The 24,274-nt window shown below is 34.9% G+C and overlaps 1 protein-coding gene across 15 annotated transcripts in view; it reads left to right on the top strand.

Annotated features, from left to right (window-relative positions):
• CSNK1G3 (casein kinase 1 gamma 3) overlaps positions 1-24,274 on the top strand; it is a 102,506-nt gene that overhangs the window by 36,334 nt on the left and 41,898 nt on the right. For 14 of the 15 annotated variants that reach the window (XM_074382061.1, XM_039469649.2, XM_074382045.1 and 11 more), the window contains 2 exons: positions 2,769-2,809; positions 6,966-7,035. In XM_074382061.1, coding sequence (XP_074238162.1) covers positions 2,769-2,809; positions 6,966-7,035 — 111 coding nt within the window. Of the gene's footprint in view, positions 1-2,768; positions 2,810-3,985; positions 4,062-6,965; positions 7,036-24,274 lie in introns of those variants that run through there. The other variant, XM_074382093.1, reaches the window with a different exon arrangement.

Raw genomic sequence — 24,274 nt, 5'->3', positions numbered from 1 at the left:
CCCAAAGTGTCAAGGTACCTCTGCATCCTTAATATGTGACTTCAGTCTCTGTGCACAAGGTGATTGCTTTAGATGTTTCCATCTCCCCTGGCAAGAAGAAAGAAAAAAAAAAGGGACAGGAGCATATACATTCCTTCCTGGAAGTGAGGAGGAACATACCTAATGTTCACTGACATCCCGAACTTAGTCACATGACCACACTAAGCTGAAGAGAGGCGGGAAATGCCTTAGCTGGGCATCCATTTTCAAGCTTGGGCATTCTATAGGGGGAGAATGGCTATTGTTGAATAAATAGTTGTTCCTGCTGTGAACATATATATATATATATATGATTTTGAAGAACATGGTTTCTGATAATTGCCACCTCAAAGCCACAAAATCAGTAAAACTATATTTTCAAGTTTAAAATGTATGGCACAGTGCTTTACTGGAAATGTCTTTTAAAATTAGATTAAAACATCACTTAACTGGCACCAGTTTACTTCGATTTTTCTTTTAACGGGATTCTCCCTACCTGCACATTCTCTCCCTTTCACTCACACCATACGTAAACATGTATTTTGTGCATCATTTGTTTATGTGTGTAACAAATACTGACTAAAAGTCAACTGTGTGAGGCTGTGGCTATGCTAGGTGACAAAAATGCACTTGTGTTATTGTTTAATCTTTGTTCATGTTTATAATGGTGACTTTCAGCAAAATGCCTAGTATTTTTTAAAAAAGATAATCCTTTTAGGATTTAGTGCTTTCTGCTGTGACTTAAAAGGTAGACACTGGAACATATAAAAGCCAATAAAAATGGTACTTTTAGAGGCATTTGGCATATTTTGATTCTTTGAGATCTGTATTTAACCTAACTTCTTGTCCTGTGAAGTTTTTTCCCTGTGGACTTGTGAATAGACAACATATACAAAATAGTTATGAAAGGATAATAATACATTTGGGAAATACAAATTCTGTCTTGGAACTCAAAACCAGAATTGTCTCTTTTTTAGTTAGACAGTTCTTTGAGATTAAGTTCTTCATTGTGAATATCATTAAATTATTCACTATATAAGGTTGCTAGAGGAAACCTAACTTTTCATATATAAAGCATTTTTGAAAATGTTTATGGAGGTACATCTGAATGTTGAAATAATTGACTATAAAATATGAAATATTCTGCCATTTAAAAAATATGTATATAGGTTCAGTACCTATATGAATAGAGCTTAAAGCTGACCACTTTTGGAACTTCTATTGAATTCCACCCTTTTTGCCAACTGTGTTGAGTTTATGACACCTATATGACTTAGTGTTAATATGAATATTTCTTTTTTCCTTTTATTTTCACTAAATTTTGTATAATAAGGACAAAATTCAGAAAAGTATTACAATATTTGTGTAAAAAGCTGGAATTTTGCAGCTAGTTTTACTACCATTCATCAGCTGCTGTATGGAAGGAGGTTTGGGCTATGATGTTGGAAAATCACATGTGTCAAAGTTGATGATTGCTGCTTCTGTGTTCAGTAGCCAATGTGATTAAGGCCATTTACTCTTAACTATTATCATTCTATTTTCTTCACTATAAAAGTAATACATGCTATTTGAAAAAATCCTGGAAATTCAGAAATCATGTTGTACTTTCAAAAATTCTTTTTAATGTCCTTACACATTAATCAAATTATCTTCATATACTTAGTGCTTCCAGAATTCTCCTTAGTACTCTACTTTGACTACAGATGCTGACCAATTGGAATTTTCTAGATTATTTTTGATTTGCCAATGCTAAAGATTACTGTAATTTATTTGAATTCTTTACGAGTTAGTGATACTAAATCTCTGGTGATATTAAATATTTAATGTAATCAAACCTGTACAACACGTTATGATTCTAAAATACACACACACACACACACACACACACACACACACACATATATATGTGAGATGGAATCTCACTCTGTTGCCCAGGCTAGAGTGCAGTGGCACGATCTCAGCTCACTGCAACCGCTGCCTCTCAAGTTCAAGCGATTGTCCTGCCTCAGCTTCCTGAGTAGCTAGGATTACAGGCATGCGCCACTGCACCTGGCCATGATCTTAATTCTTATGCCCTGAAAGTCCTTAGTATATGGATGTGATAAATATTTTTTCTTGTATTATAGCTTATATATTTAACTCTCAAGATATTTGGAATTAATCTGGTTAAGGTGAGGCGCCAATAACTATTTTTGTCCTCAAAGTGGGTAGTTTATCAGAGCCAATTACTTAATGTTTTTAAATCTTATTTCATTTTCTTTCAGGTATTTTAAATGTATTTAATACATTTACTTGATTAAATATGAGCCTTAGTAAGATTACATCTCATAATGATGGATTTAAAACAAAATGATGGATTTCATGGTTGGGAGAAGAATTTGGTATTCTTATATAGGAGTTCTGGTTTTGAAATATTTTAAGCATTCATTTGACAATTGATTACTTTCTAAATTATATACAATATTCCAACGAAATCAGAATCTTACCGTTTTTGTAAGTGAGCTATTAGTATCTGTAGTGTTTATTCGTATCACTTTCTACTTTGAATCTTGGCAAAATACTAAATGTATCATTGAATTGATAATAAGTTTAAATATTTCCTTGTTAATTTTTTTTTTGGTGATACAGAAGCAAAAACCCATGCTTTAATTAAATGTATTATGTGCTTTTTTTTTTCAGAATACAGTTTTATAAAATATATCTTTAAAATAAATTACCGGCAGAATCTGATTTTTTATTTCTTTTTCAAGGGAAAAATTTATACACAAATGAATATGTGGCAATTAAACTGGTAAGTTTCTGTTTCTTAATTTTTCTTAATTATTTCCTTACTTTTCAAGTTATTAACTTATATTTTAATCATTTTTTGTTTTTAATATCCTTTATAATTTGGATATTTATTTGAAAGATATGCATAGCTAATCTTTTGTTGCTAAGCTCCTAACATCATCTTGTTCTTAAAGTATATGGTAATGTGTAGGACATTCATGTTTGACTGTACCACAAAAACTCAATTCCTTTACTTTGGCAGCATCACAGAACTGAATTTTTGTGTCTTGACCCTATTTTTAATTTAGGGAAGGAATTTTAATTAGATAAAAATTAACGAGATTTTGCCTTCTGATTCAAATATTTTGATAAAACAGAAGTGTTCTTAGTATTCAGGATTATATTCTTTGGAAACATACTGCCAGTTAGCTTCTGAAATTTCTTTTTAAATTGATACTTCATATGTGTAGTAAAGCTGGATATTGCTTGACTTTCAGGGATTCAGAAATGCTTGATGCGGTAGGCGATAGATAACAAAGAAAGCAAACTCCCGTGGGATTATTCTGAAGTCTTCAGTGTGCCCAGTATGACAGCTGCAAAGCAGGGAGAGATCGCTTTTGGAAGAATTGGGATCTAGGAATTATTTTTATAAGACATACTTTTTCTGGTACAACTTTTCTGTCTGGTTCGCCAGCCAGGTTTTCCTGAGGTTTAGCATGGCTTGGTTTTCTCTGCCTTTGTCAACCTTGTCTCTGTCAATATAACCTCTGTTATTAGGGTAATGTGAAATGAATATATAAAAGAGACTATTAGGAGAAGAGGCAAATGGGAGGAAATAGAAAAACTCTACTATTTAAGTATCTTTATGAGTATAGACCAAGTTTTAGTGTAACAATTGTTTCTTCACTGGGAAATAAAGATGTACAGTAGGGTTGCAGTGCCGTCAAGAGAGACTGGCTGGCTGACATGTTGCTTTAGACTGGCTTTTACTTAGGTGAGTCCATCTTAGTATTAAGATCTGGTTCTTGACTTATGAAACAAAACCTGTTTAGGCTATCTCAACCATTGTCAGTGTTTCTTAGAGGTGAATTCATAGTAATCAGTTCACACTATCAAGCTCTCAGAGATTCAGGAAACAGTGAATTTCTAACTAATAATGAAGTATTTTACTATTACAGGTCCAGAAAGCCCAGATTTCTTTCTATAGGCTGATGTACATAGAAAGTCCAAGTTAAAATTACAAGGTCCCCTCATGAGCATAATCAGGACAAGAGGTTGGTAAATATTAATCACAGTAGGGAGGCCAACTGTGGGATCTGCCCGTCTTGGCCTCCCAAAATGCTGGGATTACACTGTGAGCCACTATGCCCAGCCTGGACATTGAATGGGCATCACTGACTTTCATTTCTTTGAAATTCTTCCTTTACTCACGTTGTAGGCCAGGGGTCTTGCACACCTACAACAATCCTTGTGGTGTGCAAGGATAAAAGTGTGGCAGTACTTACAGTTTGTGCTATTCATACAACAGCCTATAGTGAGAAACTACTCATGGGAGCATGTTTTGTATGGAAATGATATTTATCTGAAATGTTAAGTCAGATAAACCATCCTGTCAAAGCAGGAACCCCTGCTCTGGGCTGACCTTTCCTTATCTGTTTCCATCATTAAGTGGTGATCCTTAGGTCCTATTACTTTCAGATTTGGAACTCGTTCATACTGTTGATGCCTTACTAAACATTTATGATGTCATCTTTTAGCCTTCTTATATAGATACACATATATCACTTTTTAAAGTTTATTTTTGTGCTGTATCTCTGTCTTCTTACTTTTCTCCCTTTTTTGGTGGTGGTTGGGGGGAACATTCTTCCTTCTCTGCTTTGTCCTTTAAAGCACAATGATCAGCATTACATGTAATTATTATGGTTATTCAATGTTCTTTGGGGGAACCAGGAATATTTTTGGATCTATGTCTCTAGTATTTTGAGGTTGTAGTGTGGTATCTAGTCACGTTCACCTCAAGTTCATCGAAATATTGGAAGGACAGAAAACTTTTCACCTATATTGTTGAACAGTAGTTTGTTCATAATTTCCTTAAATGTTTTTTCATTTGTATCTGTTAGCATCAAATAACATTTTTTTAGACCTGCCATAAAAGTAATCACTTGAAAATCTTATGTCTGCATACCTCAGTGCTATCTAGCTTTTATACTTTGCGTGGTACAAATAAAGGCATTATTTGATAACCTGAGTTCAGAGAGCAGATTTTTGTGACTGCTTACAGCTCCATTATCTCTTAAAAAGATTTTTACGTTTATCTAATATTACCCTAGTTCAGATTGATAGTTTGTTGTATGTCATCCTGGAGAAGGTGACTTTTATTATATAGTGTTAAAATTTTACTGCTTAAGTACTGGAATCTAGTTGAAATGATTCAACTAAGTCAGATTTGGGGCTCTATTTGTATCTGAGGCATATTAGTGATTGAATATGTTACATATTTAATTTCATTTGTGGTTGTATATGTGGACATCTTTTTATTACATCTTAAGGTTATGTACTTAGAAGTAGTTAACTGAAGAATTATAGGTAATATAGTGCTATATGTAAGAAAGGCACTGTTTTAAGTACTTTATATACATGAAAGATTAAGTTTTAACCCAATTTTACAGATGAGGGAACTGCAAAGTACAGAAAGGTTAAGTAACTTGCTGAAAATCACACAGCTAGAAGTAGAGGATTTAGGATTCAAAACTAGTACAATTTAGTTTCAGTGTCTGTGCTCTTAACTACTGTACTATCCTGCCTCTCTAGAACTAAGCTGATTGTTTTCTCCTGTAATAAAATTTCTCAGTTTTGCAGTGGGATGTTAATACTTGCTTATGTGAATCCTTTGTTGTTGGTCATAGTTTCATTATGATGCGTTGGTATAAAATTCTTTTTAGTTGTCCTGTTTGGGATTGACATTCCTCTTGAATTGGTGGTTTGTTATCCTCATCATTTTTTGAATATTCATAGCAATAATTTATCCAGTTATTGCCTCTGCTTGCTTTTCTGACTCCTTTTCTCCTGAGGCTATTACCAGATCCATACTAAACCTTCTCACTGGATTCTCCAGGTCTCTGATCTTCTGTTTTCTAGTTTTTCTTCCTTCATGATAGTTTTTCTGTCTGCTTTACAGTTTCCAAATTCTCTCTTCTGTTGTGTTAATCTGCTGGCAAAGTGAGTTTTAAATTTAGTTATTTTATTCTTTTAATTTTTAAAGTTCTATTGATTACTTTTGAAATTTTCCGGTACCCTTGTTATACTTTTCAGTTGGTTCTTTTTAAAATTTCCTGTTACACTATTACAGTTTTTTACTTCCCATATTTTAACATTTAACATTATTTCTAATATTTAAAACTCATGTTTTCTCTGTACATGTTGTGTGTGTGTGTTTGTGTGTGTTTGTGTGTGTGGTGTGTATATGTATATATGAATCTCAAAAACATGTTGAATGATAAAAGCTGGACACAATAGAAAGCGTATACTGTATAATGTCATTTAGATGAAATCCAGCAACCTGCAAAACTAATCCAAAGGTGAATAGAAGTCAAAAAGGGATTTCCGGATAATGGAAATGTTCTGTAGATTGATGTGGTGGTTATGGGGTATATGGAGATAACATGGATTTAATGCTTACAAACTGTGTGTTTTATTGCATATGAGTTATACATTAGTGAAAAAAAATTTAATACATTGTTGTTACTATCAAAATTTCCATATTACCATCTCTGTTCTTTCTTGCTATGCTATGACTTAACTTTAATCTAGAACCTTTATGTAAGAAGTACACAGTTCAGAGCTGAATTTGGGGAACAGGGGAGAAATAGTGTAAGGGCCATCATTTCGCTAGTGATGATTGTTCAGAACATATTTTTCCTTAGCGTCAAAGAGTCAAACATAAGGGATTTTTCTATTGCCTGATCTAATGGCTGTTTACTTTATATAGATTTGTAGCATCGTTTTATTTTACATTAAACAGAAAGTTGATTTTTATATGGATGTAATCTTAGAGAGACAAAGATGCCTAGTAGACTATTATGTAATACAGTCGTTGACACCAAAATTTATAACGTTTGTGTTGGGGCCTAGTGATCTTTTAGTAACTTAAAGTCTTTTTTTGTTTGTTTTTCAATTAGGAGCCCATGAAATCCAGAGCACCACAGCTACATTTGGAATACAGATTCTATAAGCAGTTAGGATCTGGAGGTAAAATCTTATATTAATTTTTAAATTTGAAAAAAAGTAAATTGTCATGACTTTTTAGTTTCAAGGAATGATATTTTAAGTTTGGTTAAGAAGATCACTTTACAAGGCTGTGTTTACTAGACATTTTGTTACTATGGTCTTAGGGTCTCTTCTTTATTTGAAATATGACAGGTTTGGAGCTTTTTATGTTTATGCTAATATGAGTAGAGAACATTGTGAAAAAATTTAATTTGAGAATATAAAATGTATACTTCTTTCATATTCTTAGTCTTTTTGACACTATTATAGCTGTTGGAGTGACTTATAGTGGTAGGCTGAAGAATGGCTACACAGAAGATATCTGTATCATAATCCCTAGAACTTATACATGTTACCATGTGATAAAGACTTTGCAGTTGTGATAAATTAAGGATTTTGAGATGGAGAGATTATTCTGGATTATCTGGGTGGGCCTTAAATGTAATCATAAGTATCTTTGTAAGAGCGAGGCAGAGGTACATTTTACACACACAGAAAAGGAGTAGGCAGTGTGACTGTGGAGCAGAGCATCCATAAGAACCTTGAAGAGGCTTCTAGAACTTTGGCCTAGTGTCTCTAGAGGGAGTGTGGCCTTCCAACAACTTGATTTGGCTCAGTGAAATGGATTTCAGACTCTCACCTCCATAACTGTGAGAAAATAAATTTCTGATGTTTTAAGCCACCAATTTGTAGTAATTTATTACCCCTAGGCAACGAATATAAATATGTTTTTATATAAACTAAATTTAAGTGAGATTATTTCATGCCACTAGAGAAAATTCATGGAAAAAATTTCTAATGTGTGTTACATTTCCTTTATGTTAAAAGCTTCTCACTGCTCCAACTTTTCTGTCTACTTCCGATCAATTAATTATAAAAATTTTACTTATATAGCTTCTTAAATAATACAGGTAGGAGATTTTTGTTTCTCCAGATTTAATAAAATGAAATTTCTTCATGCGTCTTTTTTGTAAGCATGTTTACATTCTAGTGGGTAGAGCTGTCCATTTAATACTCATATCAATTTTACATTCTGTTTTTCAAAGAGCATTATTTTACATAGAGTAGTTATTGCAAGGACAGTAAGTTTTAAATTTTGTAGTAATGTGGTCATCACTACAGACTTCTTAAAATGCATATTTAAGTCTGATTATAGACAGGCCTAGGGAGATATCCAAATTATCACTGATAAATGGGATTTAAAGGCTATTATGATAAAACTAATTGTATGTGAAACTATGTATATTAGTTAAGACTAGCAAATAAGAAGTTAAGTGTGAAAAAAATAAATTTATTGATTCATGTAGTTGGAAAATCAAGGAAATGACTTGATATATAAGACATTGCTCTATCCAGTGCTTCAAATGCTGTCATCAACATCTCAAGTCTCTATAATATGCCTTTGAGTATGTGTAAGCTTCACTCTCTGGTTGGCCATTAAGAGATGCTGGTGGTGACCACCAGTAATCTAGGCTCATCAATCATAAAAGCGTTTCTTCACTAAATATTTCAGCAAAAGTTGTAGGACTCAATCTTACTGCCTTATGTCATGCTTATCCCTGATTTAATTACTGAGAATTTGATTGCTCCAGGTTAAATCAAATGCTTATCTGAACTTTAGTGATTGAGAATGGGGGAGGTGATTGCCGGTTGGGAAATCGAGGTGTTATATAAAGGCGATTGGATGCCAGGGTGATAAAAACAACAGACCTATCTATTTCAGTAGTAAAACTGTCATTTGGAAGAATAGGATTAAATGGTTTAATTGGATAAAAATGAGTTAGTCACATTAGAGTTTAGCAAGTCATTGAATTGAATAACAAAGGTACACTTTGATTGTTTTAACTTTTCCCTGTTTTATATTTTAAAAACTATGTCAGAGATAGTAAGAATAAAAATGAAACATCTTTTAGGACTTGAATGCCATAGGTTTACAGTGTTGCACAACTGCAGGTACCACCATTTACAATGTAGTCTCTATTTATAAGGGTGCTCTTCTGTGCTCTATGGGTGTCATTTACATAGATTGAAATAGAAATGGGCTTATCTGAAGGTGTGCGTCATGGTGGCTCTGAAGCTCTGACATGTGAGGATATTTTTGAGTATTTTGTACGAGTCATATGAATTTGGGGATACTTTCTGTGTTTTTTATCATTTGTGAATTTTATAAAAACATTTTTGAGGTTAGTAGAAAAACAAGAATGCTTAATTATTTTGGAAGAACTGATGGCTTTTAAACAGTTTGATTTTTGGAATTCATATCTGAAAATACTATATTTTCAGACTGCTCTTAATAAATGGGCTATTCAGAGTAACAACTAATTTTCCTATGGTATGCTGAATTTTATTTATATAGCAATTTGCTTGTTAATATTATCTTTAAAAATAGATATATTTAAGTAATATTCAACATATATAAAGAACTTATAAAACTCAACAACAAAAAAGAGACAACCCAATTCAAAAATGGGCAAAGGACTTGAAAAGACACAACTCCAAAGATATACAAATGGCTGATGAAAAACATTAAATAAAAACAAAAACAAAAACTAAACACCACTAATCATTAGGGAAATGCAGCTGGAAACCATGAGATACTACTTCATAGCCCTGAATATATGACTGTAACAAAACAAAAGAATACACAGAAAACAAGTGTTAGTATGGATATGGAGAAATTGGAACCCTTATACATTGCCGTAAGAATGTAAAAAAGCCACTGTGGAAAATTGCATGTTGATTCTTCAGAAAAATTAAACTTAGAATACAATTTGCTCTAGCAGTTCTATTCTGGATATATACATAAATAACAGAGGATGGACTTCAACAGTTAATTGTACACTTATATTCATAGAAGTATTGTTCACAATAGCCAAAAGGTAGAAGCAAGCCAAGTGTACATTGACAAAAAAATGGATAAAAATGTGGTATATACATAAGGTGGAATATTATCCAGTTTTAAAAAAGGAAAACTAGGTGTGTTGGCTTATGCCTATAGTCCCAGCACCTTGGGAGGCTGAGGCAGGAGGTTTGCTTGAGTCCAAGAATTCAAGACCAGCCTGGGCAAAACTGAGACCCCCATTTCTACAAAAAACAAAACAAAACAAAACAAAACAAAACAAAAAAACAACTACAAAACCAAAAACCAAAACAAAACAAAACAAAAAACTGGGTGTAATGGTGTATACCTGTGGTTTCAGCTACTTGGGAGGCTAAAGTGGGAAATTGCTTGATTTGGGGAGGTCAAGGCTTCGTTGAGCTTTGATCATGCCAATGCACTCCAGCCTTGGCAACAGAATGAGACCCTGTCTCAAAAAAAAAAAAAAAAAAAAAAGAAAAGGAAGAAAATTCTGCTAAGTGAAATAAGACAGTCACAAAAGGACAAATAAATTCCACTTACATGAGGCACCTAGAATAGTCAAATTCATAGAGACAGAAAGTAGAATAGTGTTTTCTTTCTTTCTTTTTCTTTTTTTTTTTTTTTAACAAAGTTTTGCTCTTGTTGTCCAGGCAGGAGTGCAATGGCGTGATCTCAGCTCACGGCAGCCTCAGCCTCTGTCTAGGGAATTGGGGAGAGGGCAGAAATGGGGAATTATTGTTAAGTGGCTAAGAGTTTCAGTATGGGATGATAAACACATTTTGGAGATGGATAGTGGTGATGGTTGTACAATAATGTGAATGTACTTAATGTCGCTGAATTGTACACTTAAAGATGGTCTAAATGATAAATTTGATGTGTCTTTTGCCACAAAAAAATTGGAAAATATATTTATGTAGAATTATTTAGTGAGGTATCTGTGAAAAAATACAGTTTGGTTTTGCCCAGTTACGTTTTGATCCTCCTGTAAATCCGTCTTTCTTTCCCTTTATGTAGCTTCTCTGAGAATATCCCTTTTTATATTACATTATTTAGCTTTGCATAGGATTAGAATATCATTTCATACCATCATCAGTCTCTGTGATAGCAAAAATTTGATGTATTGAATAGTCTTGTTTTGTCACATCTACTCAGTATTCATTGAGTCAAATGAAAACCTAGATTTGGGAGTCATCAGCACATAGATGTTTTTAAAACTAAAGGAATGGATGAGATCTCCCTGAGGGGAGTATAGAGGTTGACAAGAAAAGAATAGCAAGAACAAAACTGTGAGGACCATTGCATTGGGTGGAAATAAGTTTGACCCTTAGTAGCGAAAATTGTGACAGCAGTAGCTTATTAAACAAGTAAAGGGTTGTAATGTGAGACAAATGAGTTCAGAGGTGGGCAATTGTAGGGCTGGTACAGCTGCTTTAAAATAAGGAACCAGGCTCCTACCTAAATGTGTGGCTTCATCCTGCAGTCCTGGATCTGTTGTAACAGGAGGGAAGGAGGAAGAAATGAAATTACTGTTTGTGTAAAGATAACTTCAGTTCTTTTTCTCCTGCTTCCATATTTAAAATCTAGCTGTATATGAATGTCCTTACTGAAATCAGAAATTCATATAGCTAGAATTGGGTTCCCTACTTTATTTTCCCCTTATTTGCTCAACAATTTCTCTCTCTTTCAAAAGACCTTCCTGCTTGATCTTTTGGATTACTGAGTTCCATTAGTTGCACATCTATTCAAGCTGAAATGTTAACCTCCTTTGATTTTGACGTATTGGTATAGTAAAAAAGTTCTGTCAATTCTGTCTCTTAAACTCTCTGTTGACTTCATTCTTCTATTCCAGTCCCCATTGTCTGAATTGGGCTTTCTTTTTAGCATCTCACCTCCCTTTTTACCTCTACCTAGGGGCTCATCATTTAGTATAAAGTCCAAGTAAATTTATTTTCTCTTTCTACTGACCTACTTTTTAGTGGCACTACACTTACTGTTCCTTGCGTAGATCTTATTATTTTCACGTTTGTATTCTTTCTGGAATATCTGTCTTTTCTAATGAATTCCTTTTTTCTTTAAGCCCCAGCTAAATGTCACCTGCCTAGCAATGTATTTTCTGACATCTTTCCCTCTCCAGAAAAGATTCTTCTTATTTGATCTGATATTATTTTGAATATGAAAACCTTTGAAACCTTTATTTTTCTTTTATCGTATGGTAATTATTATTTGTCTGTGTCTGTCTTCTCCACTGAATTTTGAACTCTTTGAGGTCAGTGATAATGATAGGTTCATCTTTTTCTTCTTGGTAGCAGAATAATTGGCAGTTGCAGGTTCTTGGTAAGTGCTTGAAACAATAAATTCTTAAATAACAATAACAGACTGTTTTTTTTCATTAGACATGAAGTTGGGATATATAATCTTCAAATTTCCTATAGTTTTATAACTTCTGTGATCCTATGATTTAAAGTTTGATATTTTAATATTACCCAAAATTGTATTATTAATTTTGAGTTTATTCTATTTCTGGACAAATAATATAATCTTAGATTTTTAATTTTTTTTTTTTTTTTTTTTTTTTTTTTTTTTTTTGAGACGGAGTTTCGCTCTTGTTACCCAGGCTGGAGTGCAATGGCGTGATCTCGGCTCACTGCAACCTCCGCCTCCTGGGTTCAGGCAATTCTCCTGCCTCAGCCTCCTGAGTAGCTGGGATTACAGGCACGCGCCACCACGCCCAGCTAGTTTTTTGTATTTTTAGTAGAGACGGGGTTTCACCATGTTGACCAGGATGGTCTCGATCTCTCGACCTTGTGATCCACCTGCCTCAGCCTCCCAAAGTGCTGGGATTACAGGCTTGAGCCACCACGCCCGGCTGATTTTTAATTTTTAAAAATTAATTTTATTTGGATTATCCTATGATTAGGTAAATTTATTTTCTCATTTTAGACAACTAGATATCAGAGGAAAAAATTATTGATGAGAATTTTTAAATTAATGGACGTGGTAACCAAGGAGATATGCAGAAAGTTGTGTATTAAAACTGACAGAGGCCTGCCGTGGTGGCTTACAGAGGCCTGCCGTGGTGGCTTACACCTAATCCCAGCACTTTGGGAGGGTGAGGCGGGTGAATCACGAGATCAGGAGTTCAAGACCAGACTGGCCAACATGGTGAAACCCCATCTCTACTAAAAAAATGCAAAAATTATCTGGGTGTGGTGATGGGTACCTGTGATCTCAGCTATTTGAGAGGCTAAGGCAGGAGAATTGCTTGAACCTGGGAGGCGGAGGTTGCAGTGAGCCGAGATAGCACCATTGCACTTCAGCCTGGGTGACAGAGTGAGACTCCATTTAAAAAAAACAACAAAACTTACTGAACTATACAGTTCAGCCATCTAAAATTAATCACTTCTTGAGAAGGGTGGGCTTTAATTATTAAAATTAACTCAATTTCTTCATTTACTTGAAAATATATTTGAATTGTTAATTCATAAAAATGCATAGGATATTTTGAAATTTATGGGAAAATTGTTTTTGAAGCTCTGTGATTCTGAATAATACTTCTTAATTTTTTTTTTTGAAATGGAGTTTCCCTCTCGTTACCCAGGCTGGAGTGCAATGGCACGATCTCGGCTCACCGCAGCCTCCGCCTCCTGGGTTCAGGCAATTCTCCTGCCTCAGCCTCTTGAGTAGCTGGGATTACAGGCATGCGCCACCATGCCCAGCTAATTTTTTGTATTTTTAGTAGAGACGGGGTTTCACCATGTTGACCAGGATGGTCTTGATCTCTTGACCTCGTGATCCACCCTCCTCGGCCTCCCAAAGTGCTGGGATTACAGGCTTGAGCCACCGCGCCCGGCCTAATTTTTTTTTTGACATTAGTTTAAATAGGCTACATTAGGAGAAGCCGCAATTAATGCATTCCTTGAAACATCTTAATTAGCTGATATTTTTATTATAGGAAGTAAACCTTTTTTTCTGTCATACGTTATTACTTATCAGAGAAGTAAATGATCTTTTTTCTGTCATGAATTACTATCCTTGGCAAATCTCTAACTATAGAAATGATATTAAAAATACTATTTGATACCACACTTATGTTAAATAATCATTTCTCAAGTGGCTTGACTTTTTGAGATTCCTTGGACTATGTAGTTCTAAGCCATAATTTGTTGGTAGCCACAGGTGCTGTTACTAAAATTATAACTTTATAATGTTGCCTTTTAAAAGATATTTGAGAAGCTCCCTCTTTCTTCTTTATGCTGATCCTTCTGCCTTCTTGATTTGTGTTTAAAAGTCTAGATTTATGTGTTCTCTACATTTTTTATTCTTGTTTACATTTTCACATTTTCACTTTCTTTTTAAGAATATTTACTTCTATTTGCTGGTTAAATTAATATTGGTGATTTCCTACTGTACAGAAATTTTATAGTACTGTTCACTTTTGAGAAGCATTATGGGTAATAGCACAAACTTTGTTAAAGTTGTAGTAAACCATTCAGTAGTATCTAAAACTCATTTAATCAGTTACCGGATCAAGTTTGTCAGACCATGTTTTAGATAAGACATTCAAAAAATTCTGCTCCTTATATCTCATAAGCTTTTGTTTGATAAAATTGAAAGGAAATACTGTAAAAAGCATGAAAGTTAATAAACTACTTAGAATATTACTTTCTGTATTTTGATACTAACAAAAGTAATGAAAATATGATGAGTGGGTTAATCAGTACTATAAACTTAATCTCAGCCCGGATAGTTTATGTAGCAGATTCTTAGAATTCCTTTTTCTGTTTTAGCTGAATTGCTTTTAGAAGTCTTAAAAATATGTAATACTTCTAATTTTTTAAAGAGGTCTCTCTGTATGGAAATTTCTACAAGTTTTGCATTGCTAAACATTTACTAATTTATATGTGAATGTATACTTAAATTGGTACTACTATCATAGTAGATGGAAGTATACAGTTTTTTTCTGTTAAAGTTGTAGTTTATGGAGAATGTGTACATTTAAAGAATGCTATGCATTATCAGTAAGAAAGGGGGGGTTAACTGATAGTGGTTTTAGTTTGGTTTATGTGGTACAAGCATTAGTATGGTTGGGTGTGGTGTGGTTATTATAATATTTTCAGTGATTAACCACATAGGAATCTCAAAAAGCAAACCGTTCTTTTGAGTAGAGTATTACTAAATGGTGATGAGGGATTTAATATTAAATATATATGTATTTTTGTAATTCCTCACACAATAGTAAAAAGAAAGTATAAAACCATGAAAAATTATGATAACAATATTTAGTTTTGCTTTAAGTGTTATATAATGCATTGTAAGAAGAAAAGATTTGTAAGCTTGCAGCTTAGAGACTAGGGGAAGAATCATAGAGTCCATTTTTTCCTTAAATTTTTTAGGCCCAAATTGGATAACAACTTAAATTCTTTTCAGTTTTCATAACATTTAAATTTTTGCTTGTTTGTAGGTGATGTTATTTTTTTAAACGTTGTTTGAATGTTAGAAGAATTTCTAAATGTATAAATTCAATAATCACAGAAAGGACTGTTGCTCCTTTTTACAGTGAGATAACTTGATTTCTTTTATTTGGGGTTAATTGATGGAATTTACTACTAAATACAGGTATTGTGGTCTTTGAATGGAAGAACTGTTAGCAAGTTCATAACTCAGTGCACCTGTTGGTTCGTATCAGTGCTTACTATTTAGCTAGGACAGCACATTTTAAACTTTTGGGTCTTAGGATTCTTTTATGCTCTTACACTTTTTGAGTATCTCAGAGTACTTTTGTTGTTGTGAGTTATAGCTGTTGATATATCCCGTATTAGAAATTAACACAGAAATATAAAAATGTTGCTATATTTGTTTAAAATAAAAATAAAAATTCAGACGTTTTCAAAGCAAAGCAGTTTTGTTGACATACTCTCCAAAACGAAGTGAGAAAAGTAACACTGTTATACATATTTTGCAAGTTTCTTTAATTTCTGGCTTAATAGAAAGTAGCTAGATTCCCCTATCTTTTGCATTTATTCTATTGTGGTAACACAAGTCCCATAGTCTCTGGAATGAGAGGGAAAAAAATCCATATTTATGTTATTGCAAAATAATTTTGATATTACTTCCTGTGTGGGTCTCATGGACCACCCCTGTCCTCAAGAGCTATAGGCCACATGTTGAGAACTGTTGACCTAGGAATATGAGCATTTGTGCTAAAGATTAAGAATGCCTTAATGCAAAATTATCCTAAAAAAAAAAAAATCACTGTGTGATAATTCTGTATTAACATTTCTAGCCACGATTTAGGTTTTCTTTTTTTTTTTTTTTTTTTTGAGATGAAATCTCACCCTGGTGCTCATGCTGGAGTATAATGGTGCAATCTTGGTTCACTGCAACCTCCGTCTCCCAGGTTCAAGTGATTCTCCAGCCTCAGCCACCTGAGTAGCTGGGATTACAGGCACACACCACCACGCATGTTTAATTTTTTGTATCATTAGTAGAGATGGGGTTTCACCATGTTGGCCATGCTGGTCTCAAATTCCTGACCTTGTGATCCGCCTGCCTCAGCCTCCCAAAGTGCTGGGATTACAGGCGTGAGCCACTGAGCCCTGCCAATTTAGGTTTTCTTAATGAGAGCTATGAAGTTTAAATTTCCTCGTAAGTTTGTTAATATTTTTGTTCTAATTCTACCTATTTGTGTTAGGCTGTTCTTGTGTTGCTATAAAGAAATGCCCAAGTCCGGGTAATTTATAAGAAAAGAGGTTTAATTGGCTCACAGTTCTGTAGGCTGTATAGGAAGCATGGTGCCAGGCATCTGTTTGGCTTCTGATAAGTCCTCAGGAAGCTTACAATCCTGGCAGAAGGCAAAGGGTAAGTCAGCCCATCACTTGGTGGGAGTGGGAGCAAGAGAGAGAGAGGAAGTGAGGGGGAGGTGCCACACATTTTTAAACCAAATCTCATGAGAATTCACAATCATGAGAATAGCACCAAGACATGAGGCACCTGCCCTGATGAACCAGTCAACTCCCATCAGGCCCCACCTTCAACATTGAGGATTATAATTCAACCTAAGATTTAGAGGGAACATCATCCAAACTGTATCACTATTTAACATTTTACATGAATAACTCTAGACCTGAAAATGGATCATAATATTACTGTGAAATTGATCATATTATTTCTTTAATGAACTACTTAACTAATATTTATTTGTAAGGAACTGAAGAATTTTAAAACTTGACACAAAGTCCCAAGCAGTCTTTAATGGTGTTAGACTTCCTATGTATCATTGTTGTGTGACTTAATTTTGTTTTGTCACTTAAAAGGAATACTAACATATAAAATGAAATATTTAATGAAGTGAATTTTGAGGGAGTGAGAATGAGATTGTATTTCCAAATATGTGAATTTTGTATTCATACTCCTTGAGCTTCTCTCGTAAAAAAATAGACTTCTTGAAAATTAAATATATTGGAAATTATCAGAACTAACTTTCATGAATTCACAATGGTTAGCTTTTTATATTAGTCTCAAAAATAATTCTAAAACCACTGGAAGTGGGTAGAGTAAGTTTATAATTGAAAATTCACCAGGTATAAGAATAAACCTTCTTTCTGAGCCTCTCGTGACCTCTTTTTTTCTTACCTCTCCCATTTCTAAAAAATCTCTACCTTGTGATCTTACCTACCATTTATGTTGCTGTGGTGGTTTTGTTTTGTTTTTGCTTAGGGTATGCCTGCTTCAACCTCTGTTTGTTAGTTGCTATTTTTCTTACCTCTTAAAAATTTAAGCTGTTTGCTCAGTGATAAAAAAAAAAAAAGCTATCCAGACTTGTTCTGGGAAATACAATTATAGTTTGGTCTAAATATCATTTTAAGTTTTTCTTTGTGGTCCCAGAATTTTTAAAGTAAGCATTTTTTTTTCCTGATTGCAAAAATAGCATATGTGTGCAATAAAAATTAGGAAAAATTTTTTAAAAAGTGAAAGTAGAAATCACCAGTGCTTCTAATAATGTTAGCTTTCTGCTTTTTTCTTCTATTACATTTTCTATTCATATGTATGTTAAATGACTGTATTAGTTCATTTTCATGCTGCTGATAAAGACATAACCGAGACGTGGCAATTTACAAAAGAAAGAGGCTTATTGGATTTATGGTTTCATGTGGCTGGAGAGGTCTCACAATCATGGTGGAAGGTGGAAGGCACGTCTCACAGGGCAGCAAATGAGACAAGAGCTTTTGCAGGCAAACTCTCGTTTTTCAAGCCATCAGATCTTGTGAGACTCATTCACTATTACATCACAGCCAAACCATATCTATTACTCTTTAGAAATATTTTATTTTAGGCCGGGCGCGGTGGCTCAGCCTGTAATCCCAGCACTTTGGGAGGCCGAGGCGGGTGGATCACGAGGTCAAGAGATCGAGACCATCCCGGTCAACACGGTGAAACCCCGTCTCTACTAAAAATACAAAAAATTAGCTGGGCATGGTGGCGTGTGCCTGTAATTCCAGCTACTCAGGAGGCTGAGGCAGGAGAATTGCCTGAACCCAGGAGGCGGAGGTTGCGGTGAGCCGAGATCGTGCCATTGCACTCCAGCCTGGGGTAACAAGAGCGAAACTCCATCTCAAAAAAAAAAAAAAAAGAAATATTTTATTTTAGCTGGGTGCGGTGGCTCAAGCCGGTAATCCCAGCACTTTGGGAGGCTGAGGCGGGTGGATCACGAGGTCAAGAGATCGAGACCATCGTGGTCAACATGGTGAAACCCCGTCTCTACTAAAAATACAAAAAATTAGCTGGGCATGATGGCGCGTGCCTGTAGTCCCAGCTACTCAGGAGGCTGAGGCAGGAGAATGGCCTGAACCCAAGAGGCGGAGGTTGCGGTGAGCCGAGATCACGCCATTGCACTCCATCGTGGGTAACAAGAGCTAAACTCTGTCTCAAAAAAAAAAAAAAAAGAAAAAGAAAAAAGAAATATTTTATTTTAAGGCTAGTTGTGCTGGCTCATGGCTATAATCCCAGCACTTTGGGAGGCTGAGATGGGTGGATCACTTGAGGTCTAGAGTTTGAGACTAGCCTGGCTAACATAGGGAAATCCTATCTCTACTAAAAATACCATAAAAAGATTAGCTGGACATGGTGGCAGATGCCTGTAATCCCAGCTATTTGGAAGGCTGAGGCAGGAGAATAGCTTGAACCCAGGAGGCAGAGGTTTTGGTGAGGTGAGATCGCACCACTGTATTCCAGTCTGGGCAATAAAATGAGACTCCATTTAAAAAAAAATTTATGTTAAAAGTAATACATGGTTTAAAACTACAACAATTTTAATCAGCAGTATTATAAAAAGTAAATAATAAAAGTTTGTTTTTCACAGTTATCTCCAAAAATAGTTGAAGGCTCTATTATATTGCATAGAATCGGTATGACATAGTTAGGTTGGTGCAAACATAATTGCAGTTTTGGGCTATGAATTTTAAATCATTATGACTAGGCTCAAACACATCTTTATTAATCAAAATAGGACCCATTACAGTCAACACATTTTTTCTACCGAGAAATAAGTTTATTTGTACAGCATAAAAATCTGTGCTTTGGGATTTGATGAACTCTTGGACGGCATTTTTACTGCATCCTGCTGGTTGTGGAAACATTTTCCCTGCAAAAAGTTGTTGAGATGCTTAAAGTAGTAGTAGTAGGTTGCCGAGAGGTCAGGTGAATATGGTGGAGGAGGCAAAACTTCATAGCCCAATTTGTTCAACTTTTGAAGTGTTGGTTTTGCAGTGTGTGGTTGGTGTGGTGGAGAATAATTGGGCCCTTTCTGTTGACCAGTGCCAGCTGCAGGCATTGCAGTTTTTGGTGTATCTCATCAGTTTGCTGAGCATACTTCTCAGATGTAATGGTTTCGCTGGGATTCAGAAAGCTATAATGGAGCAGACCACAGCCGACCACCAAAAAGTGACTGTGATCTTTTGGTGCAAGTTTGACTCTGGGAAGTGATTTGGAGCTGCTTCTCCATCCCACCACTGGGCTGATTATCACCATTTGTCATATAAAATCCACATTTTGTCTCACATCACAATCCAGTCAAAAAATGGTTCATTGTTACTGCATAGAATAAGAGAAGATGACACTTCAAAATGATGGCTTTTTAAAAAATTTTTGCTCAGCTCATGAGGGACCTACTGATCGAGCTTTTTCACCTTTCCAATTTGCTTCAAATGCTGAACTACCATAGAATGGTCGACGTATTCTTTGGCAACTTCTTGTGTAATTGTAAGAGGATCAGCTTCGATGATTGCTTTCAGTTGGTTGTTGTCAACTTCCAATGGCCAGCCACTATGCTCATCTTCAAGGTTCTTGTCTTCTTTGCAAAACTTCTTGAACCACGTCACTGTATGTTAGTTAGTTCCTGGGCCAAATGCATCGTTGACACTGCCTGTTGTTTCTGCTGCTTTACAAACCATTTTTGAACTTGAATCAAGAAAATTGCTCATTCCATATTCTAAAATAAATGTAAAATAAACAGCAAGTAGTAAGTCATTACCAAAAATACATAAAACAAGAAACATGCATTAAAACGATGTGCAACATGACCATGTTTAAGAATGTATTCTAGTATCAAACAGAAAATTCCAGCAATGCAAAAACTGCAATTACATTTGCACCAAGCTAATAATTTGCTTAATTAGCCTAGAGTTGATGGATTTTTAGGTAGCTGTCAGTTCTTTTTGCAACTGTAACAAACAACAAAGCTTGAACATCACTGTATGTATATGTATGCTTACTTTGAAAAGGATAGAGTAATTTTTCTCTAAAAGCAAAAGGATAGGGTAATTTTCCTCCAAAAAGGTTAGGGTAATTTTCCTCCAAAAATCTACTACTTTCTAGTCTCATCAATGTTTTAACCCACAACTTTGTTAATCTTGACTAATTAATTTTTAAATTATTAATACGCCTTTGACATATTCATAATTTAAAAATTAATTAATCAAGATTAACAAAGTTAATCTACACCAAAATTTGACAAGTGGTTGTTTCTTAAAGGTCAGTTACAATGTAGAGTATAGAAATCATATCAAAAACCTTTTTCTATTCTTATACATTGTAATCCGTTGTTCTTTGAACCATTTACCCATGTGTGATTTTGTAACTACATGCATTGTCTTTGGGAGAACACTGATTCATTGACTTGTGTATATATTTCAAGTACTGACACATTTCACTACCCAAAATTAAATCTTAATAGCTAATATCACCGCCTCCTGGATTCAGGCAATTCTCCTGCCTCAGCCTCCTGAGTAGCTCGGATTACAGGCATGTGCCACCATGCCCAGCTACTTTTTTTTGTATTTTTAGTAGAGACGGGGTTTCACCATATTGACCAGGATGGTCTCGATCTCTTGACCTCGTGATCCACCCACCTTGGCCTCCCAAAGTGCTGGGATTACAGGCTTGAGCCACCGCGCCCGGCCAGAACAAGTTTTTAAGTATTGGAAAACTGTCAAGGTCATCATAGCTTATAAAAACTTTTACAAAATTCTAGTTGCTTGAAACCTTTACTATTGATGTCAGTTTTTCTTGAAGTAGTAGAGTCCATTCATTCATTATTGAAAATGCTTTTTATTTATTTATTTTGCTTCATTGCAGTCTTGAATAGAAAAGTTAAAATTGGATTTTCTTGTCTTGCTCTCAGTAGTTAATGGAAAGCATTCAGTCTTTCACCATTAAATGTGATGTTAGCTGATAGATTCCTTTTATCAGATTTAGGAACCCTCTATTCCAGATTTTTGAGTGTTATATCAAATGCTTTCTTAGCACCCATTAAGATGATCTTATGTTTTTTGCCATTTATTCTATTTTGGTGAGTTACATTGGTGGATTTTTGAATATTAACTTACCTTGTATTCCTGGGTTAGAGCATCCCTAGCATGGTGTCTCGTTCACTTTTGTATTCATAATGCCTAACCTAGTCCCATAAAGATAATAGTATATATTCAGTAAGTACTTGTTCAGTTAAGTAAGACAGTGAAATTCCTGTTTTGGAAACTGTTAGAAACATTTGGAAAAAACCAGTCATTTTTTTTTTTTTTTTTTTTGAGAAGGAGTTTCGCTCTTGTTACCCAGGCTGGAGTGCAATGGCGCGATCTTGGCTCACCGCAACCTCTGCCTCCTGGGTTCAGGCAATTCTCCTGCGTCAGCCTCCTGAGTAGCTGGGTTTATAGGCACGTGCCACTATGCCCAGCTAATTTTTTGTATTTTTAGTAGAGACGGGGTTTCACCATGTTGACCAGGATAGTCTCGATCTCTTGACTTCGTGATCTACCCGCCTCAGCCTCCCAAAGTGCTGGGATTACAGGCTTTAGCCACCGCACCCGGCAAAACCAGTCATTTTATAAACTAAGACATACTGCTATCTGTCTTATTCAGAAGTCATATCTCAACGACGTTAACTATCGGGAATATAGATGGTGATTCAGAAGGAAGTAGAGAAGCCTTTTGACAGTCTTTTCACTGAAGAAGTTCAAAACCTTTTTATTTTTACATTTTGTATATAGTTCTAACAAGATTTGATCTAACTTCCATGCACCCTACATATCAGAAGTAACAAACTGGAGTAGAATAAGTTACTAGAGATTGTTAAATTGAGAGGATGTAAATTAACTTTCAGTGGCATAGAGGGGGAAAAACATCATGGAAAGAATTTTAAAAGTGTAGTAAGTGAGAGCTGTTAATGTTGTGGTAGCTGAGGGCTGTTTGTAAATCTTAATTGCCTCTCCAGCTTCTTAATGTATATAGAATTGTAAAAGCAGGATTTTAGAATTGGAATAAACTTAACAAGCCTCTCATTCCCCGTTTCTGAACCCTTTCTCCACCTTTACACATGTGAGGGGTAGATATGGCAGATACATACAGGAGCAACTTGGTAGGAGTGGCTTTGATTCCCAGTAGCAAGAGATGAGACAAGTGTGTGTAATGTGTGTTTGCAGGGGATGCTGACATATACACATTGGAGTGTATCAGAATCTCCGTTTCTGGGGAGGGCATCATGTATGTAGTTTCAATATGTACCCATTCCTGCTTTTTTTTACACTGGTTTTGTTTTTGTTTTTGTTTTTTTTGGACAGAGTCTTGCTCTGTCACCCAGGCTGGAATGCAGTGGCACCATCTCTGTTCACTGTAACCTCTGTCTCCTGGGTTTAAGCGATTCTCCTGCCTCAGCCTCCCAATTAGCTGGGACTACAGTGATTACACTATCTTCCATTCCCACCTGCAGATGTTCTGCTGCCTCATTCATACTTATATCTGAGAAATACTTGTCTTATCAAAATCACTAATATTGTTATAGATAAATAAACTGAGGCCCACTTGAGAGGTTGAATGACAAACTAGCCATACAGCCAATGAATATTAGGTTAGGCTAAGAATGTAGTTGTCCCAAAACCTAAAATGCAATTAAAAAAAAAAAAGAATGTAGTTGTCTTGGTTTTTAGTTTAGTGTTTTCTGTCCTATAATAATTTATATTCAAAATAATAGAGTAAATAATTATTAGATTTAAATATTATATTTAAACTTTTTATTAAAAAGAATTTATGTATTTTAAAAATATATTTAAAAAACTTTTTATTAAAAAGAATGAGAAATTTTTATTAGAATTGTTTTTCCTTTCAATGTACTGAAAAAAAAATCACTTGGAAATAAAACTGAGACATTTGTGGTGGAAGTTGTTCATTTTTTCATGCTAATAGATACATAAATGCAGTGTTAAGTGTCAAACTAAATAATAGGGAAACTCTAAAAATGATATTTAGGAGTGAGCATCACAATGGGAATGTATGTGAGTATATTCAGGGAGGTAAAGGAAGACAAGAGTTTTTAAAGGAAAAATGGGGAGGGTCACATAAGTTGTTCTGAGACAATTCTCCTTGGCTACAAGGATCATTAACAAGAATGGCATCAGTCCAAGGTTGGACACGCAGTTGCTGGACAGATATCCTCACAGAGTAATTTTTTGTAAGGTTGCAGTGGCTTTTGTTCCAGATAGTGGTTTTTGCACTTTTGTGATAATTCTTGTTATCAGGCATATATATGTGTGAGAACCCTCCTTGTAGCTCCCTCCCTAGATCTGTCTGTCAGGGCTTTAACACAAGTGACTCCATTTTGATTTTGACAACTTCCACATAAAGGAAATTGATCCCTTATATTTTAGTTTATTGGGAATCTGTTAGCTCTGAAAATAAAATACGGATGACTTCTAGGCATTCAGACTTCATATTTGGAGTCTGTATTATTTTATATGGCTGCATAATGAATTATTACTAGATCTTACTGGCTTAAAATGAAAGACTATTATTTCACAATTTCTGTGGGTCAGGAAT

The sequence above is a fragment of the Saimiri boliviensis genome, chromosome 1, assembly GCF_048565385.1.
Source record: "Saimiri boliviensis isolate mSaiBol1 chromosome 1, mSaiBol1.pri, whole genome shotgun sequence".
Classification (NCBI taxonomy): Eukaryota; Metazoa; Chordata; class Mammalia; order Primates; family Cebidae; genus Saimiri; species Saimiri boliviensis.
Note: the sequence above shows the minus strand (reverse complement) of the source record. Positions and strands in the feature narration are given on the sequence as shown.